Consider the following 19193-nt stretch of genomic DNA (forward strand, 5'->3'; position numbering starts at 1 on the left):
TTATATATGCCAAGAATTGAATTAAATCTTTATATATGTTATTTCATTTAATCCTTATAACAAATCAATGAAGTAGCTATTACAACAGCTGTTTGTATGTCACACTTGATTTTTTAGGGAAAACTGGTGAAACCAATTATAATTTTATGACAAAGAAGATGATATTTAACTGTAAATAATCTTCCAAAGTAATAGAGGCATAAAAGTTTTGTTCTTTAATATGAAAAATTTCAACAGCATCTACATTAAAGTATAAAAATAATTCAACATTATTTTAGGAGTTTGTGAGTTCATTCTGCAACAAGATATTTAAAATATTTATAAACTCCTTGTATTAGTTTAAGGTAATTAGTACAATGTTTTTCCTTTAACAAACTTAAGCAGTTATTAGAGGGTGAAATGACTACTTTTGGAAGAGAGAATAAATACGGAGATATGGGGCATGAAATTACATGAATACATCATGGAAATCAAGAGGTACAGAGAGACTTTCTGGATGTCAAATCTGCATACCATATTCATACTAGCTGGTCAAGTCAGGAAAAATGAGCTTAAAAGAGGAAGAAAAAGCTCCATGAGTCCATGAAATGAATAATTAGTCAAAATTCAATCTTCTAGTCCAGAGGCCCTCCTTGTCGAGTCTCTTCTACTATTTTCTCTTCCCCACTGACATTTAATAATAAACATTTTTACTAATGGACACTCTAAAAGCTACTTGATTAAGCAATAGAAGTTCATATAATCACATTTCTAGTTATTAATGGAGATAACTGCCACTTCTCATGTTCATTGCCTATATTGTCACACATTATCCTTATCTTTATTAATTAAAAAAAAAAAGCCAGGTACACATCTGTGAATAGTACGAGAAATAAGAGGGAAGTGAAAATTGCACATTGCTCTGGACTATCAGTTCAGAATTTAAGAAACTCACTTCATGTAGACCAGAACAAAGTTGGATCAGACCTAAATGTCAAGAATCTTGGATTCTAAAACCTAATCTGTAAGGAAAGTACGCAGATTAAAAAAAATTTAACACATGAGAAATCAAGATGGTAGTATATGAGGACACTGAGCTTACTCCCTATCTCCACCCCCAATGAATATACCAAAAATACAACTGCATGTTGAGTAGCTCTCACTGAAAATGACGTGGAGACTGGCATAACGACTTTTCTACAACTAAAACTGTCCACATAGAACCTGGTAGGAATGGAGGAAAAGCTACTGGGAGGCACACACAGAAGAGGAAGGCAGGATCGCAGGCTTGGAGATCTTCCCTGCGGAGCATGGAGTTCAATATACCTTTCAGGCACCCCAGCCCTGGGGTGCAACTCTGGGAAGATGAGCCCCTTAGCTGATTTGAAAACAGGTAGCGCTTACTGGCAACCCACTCCAGTACTCTTGTCTGGAAAATCCCATGGATGGAGGAGCCTGGTAGGCTGCAGTCCATGGGGTTGCTAGGAGTCGGACACGACTGAGCGACTTCACTTTCACTTTTCACTTTCATGCATTGGAGAAGGAAATGGCAACCCACTCCAGTGTTCTTGCCTGCAGAATCCCAGGGACGGGGGAGCCTGGTGGGCTGCCGTCTCTGGGGTCGCACAGAGTCGGACACGACTAAAGCGACTTAGCAGCAGCAGCAGCAGCAGCAGGGCTTAACGGAGGGCTGTTAGAAACCAAGACTCTGCTTTTGAAGTGTGCATGCACGTGCACAGACTTGCTTACTCCCACCCCCACCCCCACCTGCCTCCCCGCTCCAGAACAGTGGAGAGGGAGCAGATTAGAAATAGCCTGGTATTCTGGCTGGCTTGCCAGCACACTCTCTGGCCTGCACTGGGGCCCTGCTCCAGCTCTTCTTGCTCTGGCACTGCCCTCCACTATAGTGAAGGCTGCCACTGCCAATGAGAGCGTACACACTTAAAGAGAACAGAGATGCACAGACCCTCTGACTAGGGCAGAGGCAGTCATTGCCAGTGTGCATATCCCTGCCCACAACTGGAGGGAGGAGAACTAACTCAAGTGAAAACACTAATTCAAAAGATACATGTACCTCCGTGTTCACAGCAGCATTATTTACAATAGCCAAGATATGGAAGCAACCTAAGTGTGTCTACCAATAGATGAAAGGGTAAAGTGGTATGTGTATATATATATACACACACACACATACACACACACAATGCAACTACTACACACCCATAAAAAGGAATGAAACTTTGCCATTTGCAACAACATGGATGGATGTGGGAGGTATTGCGCTTAGTGAATTAAGTCAGTGAAATAAAAATATTGTATGTTTTCACTTACATGCAGAATCTAAAAAACAAAAAATGAACATAAGAAACCAGAAACAGACTCACAGATACACAGAACAAACAGTGGGTACCAGTAGGGAAGGGGTGGGGTGAGGGGCAAGATAGGGGAACAGGATTAAGAAGTACATAGTATTAGGTATAAAATAAGATACAAGGATATAGTATACAGCACAGGAAGTATAACCAGTATTTTATAATAACTTTAAATGGAGTTCAATCTATAAAAATATTGCATCACTATGTTGTACACCTGAAGTAACATAATACCATAAATCAACTAATTTCAATTTTAAAAAATAAAGAAAATTTAATACAAAAAGTATCATTTCTTGGTTTTAAAGTGTTTACGTTTTATGTTTACTTTTATGTTTACATTATCCCTTTCCAGATTCACAAAAATAAGGTCACTGAGTACATATATATGTACATATAGACAGAAGATTTGATCCTTACTTTAAAAAAATCGAGAATTTAGATATGTTTAAAAAAAAATATCTAAAAGTTACACAAATTTTTTTTCTTTAATGAAGCTATTTCCACTTTTAAGTACAAAATGACCCTAAAAATTCTTCAATAAATATGTAAATATTTCCTTTGTGATTAGGCAGTAATAAGCAAATCACTTTAAAGATTTATAGTACAGTATGACTATAGCATATTGAGGGTTACATGACTATATAATGCTCTAAACATCTAATATGGTGACAGAATGTTTCAAATGGTAAAAATATGTAATTATTTTGTTTCACCTATATCTTTATAAGAAAAATAATGGTTTACTAAATACCATGTGCTAAGAACTGTGCTAAGGCTCTCTTTATAACAAATCTAGGAGGTTGGTAATATCCCACTTTAGAAATGAAGTATTTAGACTCAGAGAGGTTAAACAACATACTCAAGGGTACACATAGCCAGGTAATGATGGAAACATTTGAACTCAGGCTACAACCCAAACTTTCAGCCACCTTGTTCCAGTGCCACTTCCTTTTTTAGTTTCTTTCTCCTTGTCTATAAAACTAGCCAGATATTTGTTAGCTCAAATTTCTTTCCAGTTATTCTTTGGGAACTTTTCACATAAAGGGTAGAAAGGAGAGTAAATAATAGATACCAACTCTCTCTGTTCCTTTTTATTTACTCTTCAATCCATGGCCATTTTATTTTCATATGTGCCATTCTACCAGAAACTGTTTTCACTGAGGTCACTAATGGCCTCCAAACTGCCCAGTCCAAATGGAGATGTTTCAGATCTTTTCTTACTGGACCTCTGTTTTTCATTGTATTATCCCAGAAATTCTTGGTCTTTGGCTTTCAACACCCAACTCCCCTACCCTCTGGTTTTCCTCCTCCTTTCTGACCATTATTTCCATCTCTTTCATTATCTCCAGTAAATATCCAAATGCTCCAGGATTCGCTCTTTAGTCCATTGTTCAAATTGGTCAAAGTACCTCTGTGTGACTGAATGTCATTTTTCATAGTCAAATACCATTTCTTCCCAGTTTCAGACTTGTGTCTGTGGAATCACAGGAACCTCACGTTGCACTCGACAGTCTTCTCCTGTATGCCCATTTCAGTGCTTCCACTGCCCACTAAGGCACCCAAGAGTTGTCCTTGATTACCTGTTCTCCTTCACATTCCAACCAATCACCATGATGTTCTGTCAATTTTATCTCCTAAATGTTTCTTGACCACATTCTTTCTCCTCTGTTCTCATGGGTCCCCTCCTGGTTTGAGTCTTCCTCCTCTCTTGTCCCCTGACATGGCCTTCTAAATGAATGTCCTTGTCTCCAATACTGTTCCCCTAAAATATATCCTCCATACAGCCACAGCTAAAGTGAAAAATTCAACCATCTGTCCCCTTAGGCACTTCCAATAACGTCAAGACCTCTGAGGTCTTACCAGGCCCTTTATGGTCTGGCTCCTGCTTATACGTTTGGTTCCATCTCTTACAATTTCCTCTCCCCCAAATCTAACTGCCGACCTCATCTAAACACTGTTCCAGCCCATCCCATCTTGTCCTTGTTTCCTGTGTCTGGCTAATATCTATGTAGTGTGTAAGGCCTGGCTGAGGTATGATCTCCTCTAGGACATCTTCCGTTACCTGAGTTTAATGTCACTTCTCCGTGATCCCAAAATACACTACACTTATTCCTGTCACTGCAAATTTAACATTTTAATTATTTGTTTCTAAATCTGCCTCCTTCACTAAACAGTGAAGTCCTGGGACTATAGCGTTGTGCCTGGTTGACATAGACTCTTTTGCTAAATCAGTCTCCTTGACTTGGGAAATAAATAAATGATTGGGTTCAACATACCATTTATCACTTATGTGGCCTTTACCTAATTATTTAAGCTATTTGGGTCTGAGTGTCCTCATCAAAAATGGGTTCAGTAATCCTGGCCCATCTTCTGATTGGGAGAATAGAATAATGGATTTTAAATCATATATGCAAAATGTAAAGTGTTCTACGAGGCATTTATAAGGCAAGTCCTTCTACTTAGACAATAGTCTGATAAACAAAGCTGTTTTGCTTCATATTTTTGTCTTTTACCTTGGTTCCTTTAGATAATGCTACTTAGGACCCATATAAATTCACCTCAAATAGTAAGCTGGCTTTGAAGGAAATTTTTTACATTGCTGTTTGTTGTTCATTACCTTTCAGAAATTGCTTAATAGCAAATTTATGAGGAAAATACAGCTCATTTCAAGGCAGTATATCTAAATACTTGTGTTATCAACAGTTTTGGATATGTTGCACATAATCCAGCTAATTGGCATATCTCACTGAAGGAAAGATTTCAGGGATATTTTACTTCTAATAAACAAGTACTACTGAATATTCTAAAGCAAATGGCCAATGAAAATTCATGATGTAGGTAGCTTGCAATTTCCCTCCTTTCATCCAGACCTTGTATTAATTTTATAGGCTTTATCCTGCTACTAAGCTCTTCATTGTGTCACTTCAGTCAGAATAGAGGGGGCTTGACTCACTTTATCAGATCTAAGAATCTGGCAATTCACTTGGCCCTCACCGAAACCACTGCCAATCTGCCATCTTCCAAAGGAGTGTTGAACACAGACACACAGGAGTTAACCCACTGCAGGTGACGTCTCTTTTATGAAACATTCTAGTGAGGTGAAGAGAGTCCCCAAGATTTGTTGCATTCTAAAATTTTAGCTCTGGCAAGAATTACTGAGGACACCACTAAGAGAATGACTGCCCTTTAAAAGATGTCATTATCATTATATAAGTCTTTTATACAAGATACGCTGCTAATCATTACAATTTCATAATTTTTAGACATTTGATAATATGAAAATTATAGTAGCTGAGTAGGTGTATTGATGATATATATTAAAATAATTTTCCATGTACACATACAGAAGCACATTTATAGTTCTCTATCTTAAAATGAAATAATAGTTATGATATATGACTACATTGTATTACATACAAGTTATGTGATAAACATTATCTACTTGTCAATACTATGTTTACTCAAAATATAAAGATCTGGAAAAACTTGAATAATTAAGAATAAAGTCCCAAAGTTCAATTTATTATAATTCTGAAAGTCTATTGCCCCTGCTCCAAGAAAATAATTACTTATCATCACTTTGACTAACAACAGGTAATCTGCCAAAATTATTCACATGTGTACAACAAGGGGGGTCATTCCCCCTCCCAAAGTATTTAAATTACAAAGGGATACACTTTCACTACACTTTCAGAGACTATTTCATCGTTACATGTTGAGACTATTAATCTTATTTTCTTTCCTCTCAAGTGAGAGGGATGGAGATGGAGGGAGTAAGGGAAGAGCTGATGAAGAGGGAAGTCCCACAACACAGTATAAATTGTTTCAGAAAATATTTTCTGTAGGAGCTAATTCATCTATAATAGTCCTCTTGGATGATAACTATTAAATTGTACTTAGGCAGGGCTCAAGATGGACTAAATCAGTGAGATTTCATTGTCCATTTGAAGGAAAGCCAGTAAATTATATCCTTAAAAAACAAAACCGGAAGAAAAGTTGTGCTTACTTTCTGTTCCTTTTCCGGGCTCGGCTGTAGGCTTCTAAACCTTCCGTTAGTGTCTTCAACTTCTCGGGCTCCACCTGAGTGAAGGCATGAAGACCAGACCACATTACCCAGACCTGCAATTGTTAACACTGTTTTTACTTTCCTGCCAGACAAGCAGGTGCTTGTACGGCACTGGGGGGAGGGAGGCTTAATTCTCACTGTTCTGTCCTCGCTGGGGCAGAGGTTGATTCCGCGGCTCCAGGCTGCAACATCAATGGAAATGAAAGACTGGGTGGCTTTCAGAATGTCAACATTTTCAAGGTAATGTTTTAAGAACAAAACTTGGAACTTAAATAACCTTTAATTCACAAAATCATGTAAGTCAGAGATCCTGGTCTGCTTTTTGCACTGCCTGATGCTCAGCAACTGCGATTCTGTATTCCTGGTGAGTGAGGGTGCTGGGCTTTGGAGCCAGCACATAGAAGTTTGCATCTGACCTCACTTTCTAGCATGAATAACACCCTTAAATTCCCTGAGCCTCCTAAAATTTGGATAATTTAGAGAAATATTTAGTTTGTTAAATCTTTGCTGTTAGCCAAAGCTTTGGCTTTCAAAAATAAAGGCACTTCAAGAAAATTTTCCCGAGGACATTAATACCTACCTTCCTGCTAGAACTGCGGTGAGAATTAAAATGCAACAAACATGGTGAACACAGCCAAGCACAGAACAGCTAGTATTACATAGTTGTGTGTTAGGCTCTGCAGAGGCAAAACAAACAAACAAACAAACAAAAAAACGGGAGTAGGGTAGTAGGCTGCCTGTAGTCCCTAGTGATGTGGAAAGAGGGTGTGGCTACTCCTGATGGGCGTGTTCTCTGGGGTTCTGCTTTAACACTGCCAGCCTAGGCTACATGACACTTGCTGCCTCATCACTGTGAGCCACCAACTGGTGGCTGGGGCTTTGGTGGGGCAGGGAGGTGCAGTTTTTGCCACCTGCCCCTAATACTCTCTGTCATAGTTCTTGAAGTCACTTCTCCTAAGGAAAACAATTAACAAATAGGAAATTTAATATGCAAATAAAAACACTTAGAAAAGCACTGTAACTTTTACTGATCTTAAACACAATCTCAGTAGAAACAGTATTGCTTGCTGTGTAAATATAGCTTCAAATTAAGTCCCCCCCAACCCCTCAACCCAGTTTTCCCCCACCCTGCACTCCTTTAATAAAAAAATTCAGAGGTTGCCAAGACACCTAATGGGTAAGAAAATACACTCTAATAAACAAGGAAATGATTAACTTTTGTCTTTGAATCTTCCTGACTCATGAATACTGTTCATAAATAACTTTCTTTGACCTCTTCAAATCTAGTACACAGTGATGATTATTAACAAAGGGTCTCCATTGTCATCTGAAAACAAGCATTTCTAATTATTCAATGAGAATAACAGTCAAATAATGGAAATAGTTTGCTTTTCATAACTTTTGTATTTTGTCCCAAAGGATCCAAATACCTTATATACACAAATTCACTGTGGATTGTGTGCCAGAACAAGATATAACTTTGTTCCAATAACATTTTTACAGAAGTAGTCAAGTGTCTTATTGGAATGACTGGAAAAGCTTAAGTAAGATGAATATATCCATGTATTTTTATTTTTAAAGGTACCTGGATACCTTTTCACATTTTATGTTAGAAATGGGATTCCATCCTGTACTCACTCACACAAAGAAATTATGAAAGATAGCTCACAATTAATTTATAGCTAATTCCCCTTATATTTAAATTAGTTTCTTGGCAGCAAGAAGAAAGCTCTCCTATAATAGGAGCTTCTGTTAGACACAAACTGGTATAGTGAGAGATCTCAGAAGGGATTGATACAGGCAACAGAAAGCAGATTCACAGTGAAATAACACAACATGCCACAGTGAAAACTTATCCCATTGGTCTCGATTTTTAAAAACTAAGTTAGCACAGAAAAAGACATGTAATCTAAAAATCCAAAATATTAGATAAAAAAGGAGAAATAAAAATCATAGTTATTGTGAAAAAAAAATAAGTTAGGTCAAATGATTTTTTAAAAATCGTCTAGTTTTATTTTTAATTAAGAAATAAGGGGCAGTAAAAGCATTTCTTGCACATTTATTATGTAGAAGGCACTGTTTTATTATTTCATGTGGTAATACTGCACACTAGCATTATTATTTTACAGATGGGACTAAGTGAGTTTAAGTTACATGGCCAGCATCAAAACTCAGGATGACTCCAAAGCAACCTTTCTCTACCACACCAACTCTAATATATGCTGAAATACACATATACTATATAGAGAGATGTATATGTGGGTATATGCATATATACATACACATGTAAGTATATATGTCTATATATACATACTCAAAAAATTAGGTCAAATTATAAATCCAATTTTTATTTACAGAAATTTAGATGATGCTTGCTCAAATTTATCTTAAAAATTTTTTTACACTTGAATAATTTTCTGGTGATTTTAAAAACTAATTCTCCACCATGATTTCTTCATTTAAATATGCCTCTAAGGTTCTAAGGTACTTGTAATAAATATATTATTTATAAAGGATTCAATGACCTTGAAAGAGAAAGCAATGAGAGTGATTTCTGAAACTATAAGATACACATCACTTTGTAATTCTAATATGACAAGATCATACATATCCAGAGGTAAATGTTCAGTTTATTTGGTTTCAGAATTTTAGTACTCTGGTATTGTGAAATATAATACATGAAGACTGTGTTTTTTTTTGGGAATATTACACAATATTCAAGAAAGTCTTTAAAGATAACCTCCTACAAAAGTATCAGGGAATGACAAAATAAATTCCATTTCTAGTCAAATAGAAACCGTATTTAATGATTTAATGAACACTCATAAATTAATTAGCTAACTTGTAAATAAAGAAAGTACTGGGAATCAAATACATAAATATAACATTAAAAAGATTAAATATATACATATTTTTAAATAAAACTTACACTGAAGGAGCAAGTAATTTAAGATACTTACTATTTTAATATGGAATTTAATAATCTTATATTCCTATATATTCACAAGCCAGAAGTTTCATAAATTATTTGATTTCTATCTTGGTGAGAAATTGGGGGAGGACTTTATATCTTCACTCATATCGGCCAACATATTTTCATTCTAACCATGATGATGCTAATAGTGGCTATCATGGTATAACTGTGTACCTATGTGATTTAGGAATTAGAAAAAGATAACCAGGCTTTATGTCTTTATAGTACACATATTATCTCATGTATAAATATACATATGCTGAATTTTTAACTTCTAAATCCCTGTTTTCATTCCTTCAGATTCTTTTTTTTTTTTTCATATTCTTTAAATTTAATAATTCTTTGGCATAACTAGACCTATAGCCTGTTCAGTAAGGCTAGAAACATACCCATAAAACCAGACATGATTATATGGTGGATGTTTAAGAGTTTCCTGAACAAGTCTGAAACTATGGCTGCTTATTTTGTTCACAAGGCACATATTAAAGATTTGATAATTAAATTGTTTGATTTGAGGTCAGCACAGTAGCATGGAGTGTATCTCAGAAGTAAGTCTATGACATAAAAGAAGACATAAACATTTCAGAGTCAGAGTGACCCTCTGAAAGTGAGCTACAGTGTATATTAGAAGAATCTGGATTCAAGATCCCAGATCACTTTTGAGCCAATTAACTAGAGAAGATGTCAAAACTCCCTTCAGGTGTTAATCCCCGATAACAGGATTAAATCTCTTGGTGATTCCTTTGCTGGTACTTAGTGCTGAGGCTAAGCTGTCACACAAAGGTTAAAAGACAAGAGCACAGCCATATCACAGACTGCACAGCAGAGAGAAAGCAGCTGACCTCAGCTGCCCCTGTTCCTTCTTCACTTCCCCATCCCTTTTTTACAGTGTCCTCAGTTCCTATTGCTGGGGAATGGTATCATGCAAAGAGCACTAAGCTGAGAGTTAGGAGACCAGGGTTGAGCCTTGGTTTAACTGCTTGTGGTTTGTGTCTTTAGGAATGCCTCTTTCCTGAGGTCCAAATAGAAATAGGTGTGCATATCTTTATGGGTCATTGAGATTGTCTACTTGGATTATCTAAGGATGAAGGTGCTTTATAAACACCAATGCAGTCTTTCCCAAAGTGCCACTTGTGGCATGTGAAACTGTTTCAGGTGGAACATATACTGTTAAACATTTTTAATAGTGATATATTCATATAAATTTATATTAGAAAAATACAAAAACATTATATCTATGTTTTCACATATATCTTAGAATAAGACTAGAAGTTATTTTTAAAGTGGTTTGAACAGTGCCTACTACATAACGTGTCAAAAATATTTGTTGAATGAATAAAAAATGAGTAAATAAGAATTTGAGGACAAATTTTAACTAAGTATTTGTATAGGTAACATGTGACTTGAGCTGAAATCTTGGAAAATCAATAAGCAATAAGCAAATATGAGGCATTTATTCGGTTTATTATCAAACATTTATTAAGTAGTAACTACTTTAATCTTTAAGCTGAAAAAGTCCTGCTAACTTAAATGCAATATTTCAATATTTTTTCAAGTATGGGAATTAATGATAAATAATTTGGGGTAGAAAGTTGACCCACCTGTGACAGAAAGGATGAATTTAACAATAATACTTAAGGAAAAATTCATAAAGTGAACCACAGTTTTTTCAAATGGACTAAGCCAATCAACATTATTGCAGTTTTAGTCAGTGGCACTATCTGAGGGTTTTTTTTCCCTTCATCTTCACTTCATATAGAAGCATTTTTAAGTACTAGAGAACTGTACTATAGGACTAGAGTAAATCTATTCTAAATGTGACAACAAATTTTATATAGATCCATAATACACACAGAATTAAATGTTTTGAATAAACTTGTGCTTTCAGGGATACGCTGTTGAAGAGTTCATGCAACAGAAGCATGTATTTGCCTCAGACTTGAGATTCCATTTGCTAGTAACCATCTGACAACTGTATTGACAAGCTCAAGAACTCCATACTCAGTTGGAAGGGAGACAGGCCTCCTCCTTTTCCTCTTTAATCTTCCTCAGGGGGAAAAAAGCTTCACAGTATTCCACAATTACTAAAGTTTACCTCAACTTTGTTCTCAGTTTAGTCTTTTCCCCAATATTCATATTTTTGGTGTTACCTAGTTTTTCCTTTTTATTATCTTTCAAATTTTGATCAGGCACTGCCTTTGTCTGGATTTTATCTTGCTTATCACTTTCCAAAAACTATTCTTTTTCAAAAATATTCTGTTGCTGCAGACCATTGATTGCCCCAGCCACCCCACCAGTCAAAATGTAGCCCAAATATCATGGATACTGATTGGGTATAGAGAAAATAATTCATTTTCAGAAATGGTTAAGAAAATATATATGGAAAAGGAAATACACAAAGAATACTTTCAACAGAGAATGACAGTACCAAAGAATACAAATAGCTAACACTGATAAGCCCAGAAAGAATATTCTCCAAAGTAAAAGTGTTTAAACATCACAGAAGGGCACACTTTCCAAATTTAGTTCCCAGGCTCAACTTGTTAGGTTATACATCTGCAGAATACCACTGTAAGCCGTCTCTGGTTTTGCTCCATACCATCAAAACATGAGTGCATGTGATACTGAATAACAAACAGAAAGTGACTGTCCCAAAATAAATCTGGCATGAGTTTTAATAATGATGAGTTCTGTCTGTTTTGAACAACACTCAGAAAGCTACTTTTATCTCCTCCTGCCAAATATAACCATGTGGAAAAAAGTCAAAGAGTGAATCTAGAGAAGGAGCACCCTACCCATTGCTTTTAAAAACTTCTTCATTTAACCAGGTGATTTTTCTGGATAGAATTTTTCTAGATAATTAGGAATGTCTCTACCTGTCCAACAACAACAAACATTTCATTGAAAAGAAACATTTTGGTGCGAATACAGAAATAAATGCTTGCCTAAATTTGCCTCCAGTCAGAATACACACTGAACATAAGAACAATGAAATACGAAGACCAATGGGACAATGTTCAAAAATAAAAATTAACCACTCAGAAAAAAAAAAATGTTTTTTTGATTATTATTTGAGTCAACACTTTTAGGCTAGTTAATGTAAGATCAAAGACGGTAGATGATAATTACAAAATATGTTTTAGGAAAAAAAAGAACATTTTTTCTGCTTTAAAATAATTATTGAAATAAATGCATAAAGATAAGCATCTCCCCCCACAGTTGCACAGGGTTAAAATGTCTGTACATTATAGTGTATAGGTGTAATGCCAGCAGAAGCCATTTTCCTCTCCAAGAATTCCTTAATACTGTGCCAAGATCTGGCAGTACATTTCTCCAGCTCTGACTAAGCACTGAGGTCTTATTCTTGGCTGCTAAATCTGAAACTATAAAGGGTTCATGGTTCAGAGAGAAACCTGCACCACTTCTTTAGAAAAAGTATACATATCTTCTAGAATGTTCTTATTACAAACTGATAGGCAAGGGGAAAATGTATTAGTAAGGAGATACCACTTCCTGAATGGTATTATATAAGGCACATTTTATCCTTCCAGTGCTGTAACATAGCTTCAGTATTGGGACAGTATTAAATAGGGGTGATTCAGCCCAACTTTTCACAGACTGTTAAAAATCTCTTCTAATTAATACTGTTGAGTGTTTTGGTGGGTTGGTGGGGTAGAGGAAGAATGTCTGAGTTTATAGTTTTTAGAAACAGTGAGGAGAGGGGGACTTTCAAGTTTATTCACCAAACTAAGTCCTTTAAAATCTTTCCAAGTAGAACTCCTGCCTAAAATGAACAGTTAACATTAATTCATAATCAAATACGCCAATTTGTATGCAATGTCCTGAGGTTCATAAAAAATAGTTATAAACTATTTCATTCATGAAATATGTTATTACTATCCTTTAATACTCAACTTGGTTAATAAGTCCTTTATTTATGGATAATTCATGGATAGGTATACAATATTGAAGGTCAAATGACCACAATTTTGTAATGGTGGAATCCAAATTCATAAGGTTGTTTAATACAGAGAACAGAGAGGAGGAGGTTAATTTTTACTGAGCCTCTTTTCTGTATCATCTATTTATGGTGGTGGATGGTTCAGTCGCGAAGTTGTGTCCAACTCTTTGCGACCGCATGTACTGTAGCCTGCCAGGCTCCTCTGTCCATGGGATTTTCCCAGGCAAGAATACTGGAGTGGGTTGCCATTTTCCTCTCCAGGGTATCTTCCTGACCCAGGAATCGAACCCAGGTCTCCTGCATCGCAGACAGATTCTTTACTGACTGAGCTACGACAGAAGCCCCATCTATTTATAGTATTGCATTTAACATCATTTTGAGTAGGAATTAATATTCCCACTTGAGGAGCTCTGGAAATTAATACACCCACTCAGGACCATTTAGGTAACTGGTAGAGCTGTTTTTAAGCTCACATCAGAATGCCCGAAGCCCTTTCTCTCTAGTCTCCTCTGCTGTGTTCACACAGTATTTGATAGTTAGAAATCCTACCTCCTAGAAAGTAATCTTGGAAACTGCAGGATATTTCTAATGCACTGTTAGCAATTCTACGACATTTAACACCCCACTGAAGATTTAAAAATGTCTTTTTAAATCATTTGCACTCATGACAAACAGTTAGCTAAAGTATCAGGTTATGGACAACTTGGAGATCTCAGTCCCTGCTCCATTCACAGCCCTGACCTATCAGTCCAGAGACTATTCAGGCAACCTGAAAACATGAGAGGTGTCCGGCTTATTCTGAATTAGTTACCTGTAATCGTGATAATTATTTTTTTTCTAGTTTTTGTTGTTCCGTTGCTCAGTCGTGACTGACTCTTTGTGACCTGTGCTGGACTGCAGCATGCCAGGCTTTCCTGTCCTTCACTATCTCCTGGAGTTTGCTGAACCTCATGTCCATTGAGTTGGTGATGCCATTATCCAACCATCTCCTCTGTCGCCCCCTTCTCCTCCTGCCCTCAATCTTTCCCAGATTTTTTCTTCTCTGCTTCCAAAAAGAATTTGAAGTGACTTGTTGAGAACAAAGATACTAACAAAAAATAAACGATAGGTTTGTGAGATATAGGGAGTGGGAGGAGATAATAAACCTGTTCTAAAATTTGAATTAACATAGATGCTATCTGGTAGGGTCTGACAGCATCTTGGATTAATTTACTCAGGTGAACATAGAAATACTAGTATGAAAAATGGAGAGGCTAAAAAGATTTTAAATGATTATGTGTAAGAAAAATTTTCTGCAAACCGTTTCTTCTGAGATACTACAGAGAGAATTACTGGGGAAAATGGTCCACATTCCATATCAGCAAGATGGAATTAATAAGATTTTACTATAATAAACAAATTGTTCATGAAGTCAGTTTCTTTCTCTCTTGACTTTATTAAAATGTTAGGCACTGCCACAGTATATGGAAGAAAACCTAATGTACTGCTTCCCCTTTTTAAAAGCAGAAGTCTGGTTATAAATGCACAAGGCTTTATGTATCTGACATTGTGAGAACTAAGAGGTTCAATGTAAATGAAATTTACATCATAATTGGTTCACAGTTTTAAACCAATTTTAATGTAAAATATGTTTTATAGGAAATCTTTTCAGACAGATCATGCTTTGTCTTACACAGATATTAACCACAGTTTAATCTTTTCTAGATGAACCAGGATCACCAAGACATTAGGCAAAGGACATTTAGCTGAAGTCAGAGAGACCTGTTTTTGAAATTTCACCTTTTCTGGTGTTATAAATTGAGAATGGTGTTTGACTAGCTGGGCATCATTAATAAGGAAGACCTTCCTTTGTTTTGTGAACTATAGGAGAAAAAAAGGGGTTGTGAAGTAGTACTTTGCTTTTTTATGTGCAAAAGTGAGCTGTCCTGAAAAGACCAGAGACATTTTAAAATGTTAAGTGCCCTAGAGCTTTTAAGACTGATATACTTTGCTTTTTAATGACAGGTAAATATTTCATGTGTTATCATTAATATTTCATTATAAATTTTTAGTTTTTCATCTCTAAATGTATGCTTTCAATTACTTTCTCTGATTTACTAAAAGTATTTTTAGTGTATCTTTTTATCAAGATTTTGATATCAAAGTTGTAAGAATGTAAAATTACAATGTCAGCCAATGGGTGAGGGGATATTTGAATTTACATAAACAATTTTATGCTCCTGTTAGGAATTAATCTATTGTCAATAACAAGGAAAAAGGATCTGGATTTTGTGAAACACTTTTATTTTATAGTGATTGAAAACCAGCTGATTATTCAAATAAAGTAAAAAAATGTTTCTTGGACTCTTAGATAATGATTTTTTTTTTTTTTAGGTGCATCTCCCTAAACATCAGTGAGGAGTTCAATCCCAGGAGTTTGCTAACACAGACTAAGCAGAAGATTAGGATCATGGTTTAAACTGAAATGTGTTAAAAGTACGTGCCTTTATTCTCCTAAGGACATAAAAAGATATTCAGACAAGGCTTGTAGGACAGGAAGAATGTTTCCAGGGAAGGGAAGCCATAATCTTTTTGTTAGTTAAGCTTTTTTTTTTGATAAAGTGGCACATAAAAAAAACTTGATTTTATTTGCACAGATTATAAAACAGTTCAATGTCTACATCTTGTATTTGTAGCAATTCCATTTATATAATAAAAGCCCAATTTTGCTGTTTCTAATTATTTCTTGAATAAACTGTCAAAAATATTTAAGTTTATCAACCCAAAGAATGTTTGTCTGGTCTTGGAGAGATTAGAGAGTAAAATGTTTTATGAATAGGAATATGGAATTCATTTTCTTATCAAAGGTAGAAACATTATGCTAAAAGTGTACCCTGACAAGTATATATTAGGCATTATAAGCAATGGGTTTAAGGACCTCCCGGTCATTTGGAGAAAGACAATCCTTTTATTGTGCTGGCAAAATGCTTTTGGTTTCCTTTGCCATTAAACCTAAATGCCAGCGGACGTTTGAGCAGAGTTGAAATAGCTTTATACAATATAATCTTTAAGAGATTAATATATACCTGTAAAAGGAATTTTTATTTCCTAAGGAGATGAAAAATCACATTTCTTCATCCTATGTAGGGAATGTGCATTATTTTCATCTCCTGCTCAGATATAAATTTTTCTATCTACTTTGAACATTCTGCACATTTCTTGCCTAGTGAGTCAATTCTACCAATTGTGGGGAGGGGGAAAGCTCAGAAGACCCTTACTAATTTCTTCTAAATTGAATGGTAGTTTCATGGAGAAGTTTTCATTTAATTTATGTGATCAGATTGTGTTAAGTAGAACCAGACTATGGGGTTAAACAGTTCCATATGTTTCAAAGACCCAGAACTTTTCCTGAAAGGAGACACCATTCTAAACTCAGATGTTACCTCCTGCTTCCAGAAATGGCTGCAACTCCACCCCAGTTTTAGCTTCTCCCCAGTTTTGTGTATCACACATCAGCACATGGGAGAGTTCCAATCCCCTGGCGCTTTCTGTTGCCTGGGAGGACCCCTGCCACATTGCTGGGTTCCAACAACCACCAGATTTTTCTCCCCCGATCGTTGTTACTTGCCGTCATTCTCTGTATGAATGAAGAACTAGGCACATGCAAGGAAGAAAGGCCAAGTTAACCAAATTCTGGAAATCTGGTTCCTGGGTCAGAGCCATGCTGAACCCTAGTGGGATCTACAAATGCTTTACAACTCACCACTTGACGATATGACATTTTGGTGACTACAACCATCCCCTCTTCATTTTATGCTCCAGAAGTTTGTGAGACCTCAATGAGTCATGAAGAATCCAAAGTGATGATAACAGAAAATAAGAACTGACATCTGAACAAAGGTTAGTATTTGACAATGGATAAAGATTGGTATACCTTCCCTTCCTCGGGGCTTTGTTGACAAGAACTGTGAACGTCGTCTTCTCTGACTAATTTTCCAGGCCAAGCAGTCAGTCCTTTGATTTGGCCCCAGACCAAGTCGCCAACGTTGAACGTCCTTGGCCTATAAGGGATCAATTCATTTGAAGAGGGGGAGTCTGGGTTCCTTAGGTCATCTTCACTACTAATGCTTTTAGCGTCTGAAGGGCTAGGTACACACCCGTTAATGTTTTTGGCATTAAAGTCTCCATTGTAATGGATGTAGTCTTTGACCAGAGAACTCTCCAAACTATTGGAGGAGCTCGGAGATTGCTCCTCTAGGACAAAGTCTTGCTTTGCGGTGCTCAGCAGCTCTCCAAAGCCCCGACTCTGCCGAGATCTGTTCCCGTTAATGTGTGCGCATCTTTCCACAGTGTTCTCTAGTCTCTCCTTAAAACTCATCATAGTTCTTTTGTAGTTATTATACCTGAAATTCTCCTCCAAAATCTTATCCCCTTGACAGTTTCTTGGTGGCAACAGTATTGGGTGCTGTTCCCCAGGCAGAAATGGCAGTGTAGAGACATTGTTGGGCCTTTCGTGACAAGGACTATTGTGGATGTGGCCTGGATGATCTAAAAATTCCTCACACTTCCACCTGTTTCGCTCCCCTCCAGGGCTTTGCTCCCCATCCCACTGTTTTTTAGATGTGTGGCAACCTGCTGACTTGAAATATTCAAAGCCATCTCCTTCGCTGGAGTTCTTCCCGTGGTCCAGACTGCTGGGCAGCCGAGCCCCTCTCGCACTCCTCAGCCGCCCATCATGATCCACGCTGCCCATGTTTCGTCCGTGAATGACCGCACTGACAGCACTGGGGAGACTTAATGGGTCACCGATGGAAGCAGTGAAGGCACTCATGGCACTCAGAGCTGGAATGGGGCTGATCTGAGTTGTACTGTTGACAGCAGTGGTGATGACAACCGGCATCCCTTTGCTGGCTGCATCCACGACTGCTTTGTAAATAGCATCTACAGAAGCATCGCCTTGGCCCCCCATGATGAGGCCATCCTTCACCTGCTGACCTAGAGATGGGTCAATCCTCGATTGCAACTCACAAGAGGTGTCTTGGAAAGGTGGAAGTGTAGTGTTTGGATTTTCGGGAAGTGCTGTGAGCCCCGGCTGAGTGCTTATTCTTTTGTTTAGGAGAGCTGCATCTTCCTGCATTCTCACCTTAAAGAAATAGACAGGAAGTAGTGAGACAGAGAGAGAGAGAGAAAAAAATTCAAGTCCTTAAAGAGAAAGACTGTCATGTTAAGATTTACCAGAAGACCAATGACTATAACAAGGAAGGCCATATAAAGAGAGAATAAGACTCAAAAATGAAATCAGAAGTCACTCTGTATAGAAAGACATGTCTTGATTATACTTGGGTACTGTTTCTTTGATTGGAATCATATAACAGAATTAAAAAAAAATCATATTACTAAACATTCTGTAGAAAAATTACAGTTGAGGTGGTTGGACACAAAAGGTTTCCAGGCGATGATTTCATGTTTTTAGTGTCATTACAGGTTTTCAACTTGGAATTCAAAGAGAGAAACAAGTCTGTCACCAGTATTGCTCACATTAAAAAGGGAAACAGGTTTTAAAAATGATCTCTAACTCATTGATATTTCTACTGAATTAAGTGAAATAGAAAACAAAATATATATATACACCCCTTTCTTAACAAAGAAACTATTTCTGTTGAGTTGTGCTCAGTCCTGTCTGCCTCTTTGTAACTCCACAGACTGTATCCTGCCAGGCTCCTCTGTCTATGGGATTTTCCAGGCAAGAATACTAGACTTGGTTACCACTTCCTACTCCAGAGGATCTTTCTGACCCAGGGATTGAACCCATGACCCTTGCATTTCCTGCACTGACAGGAGGATTCTTTACCACTAGTA

At 36.8% G+C, this 19193-nt stretch overlaps 1 protein-coding gene across 9 annotated transcripts in view; it reads right to left on the minus strand.

The window, feature by feature from the left end:
- MBD5 (methyl-CpG binding domain protein 5) overlaps positions 1-19193 on the minus strand; it is a 157924-nt gene that overhangs the window by 10894 nt on the left and 127837 nt on the right. For 5 of the 9 annotated variants that reach the window (XM_025261676.3, XM_044935646.2, XM_025261692.3 and 2 more), the window contains 2 exons: positions 17269-18477; positions 6361-6473 (listed from right to left, as the gene is read on the minus strand). In XM_025261676.3, the coding sequence (XP_025117461.3) occupies positions 6361-6473; positions 17269-18477 (1322 nt within the window). Of the gene's footprint in view, positions 1-6360; positions 6474-17097; positions 18478-19193 lie in introns of those variants that run through there. The other 4 variants (XM_025261696.3, XM_025261679.3, XR_006640541.1 and 1 more) reach the window with 3 other exon arrangements.

The sequence above is a fragment of the Bubalus bubalis genome, chromosome 2 (assembly GCF_019923935.1).
Source record: "Bubalus bubalis isolate 160015118507 breed Murrah chromosome 2, NDDB_SH_1, whole genome shotgun sequence".
NCBI classification, from domain to species: Eukaryota; Metazoa; Chordata; class Mammalia; order Artiodactyla; family Bovidae; genus Bubalus; species Bubalus bubalis.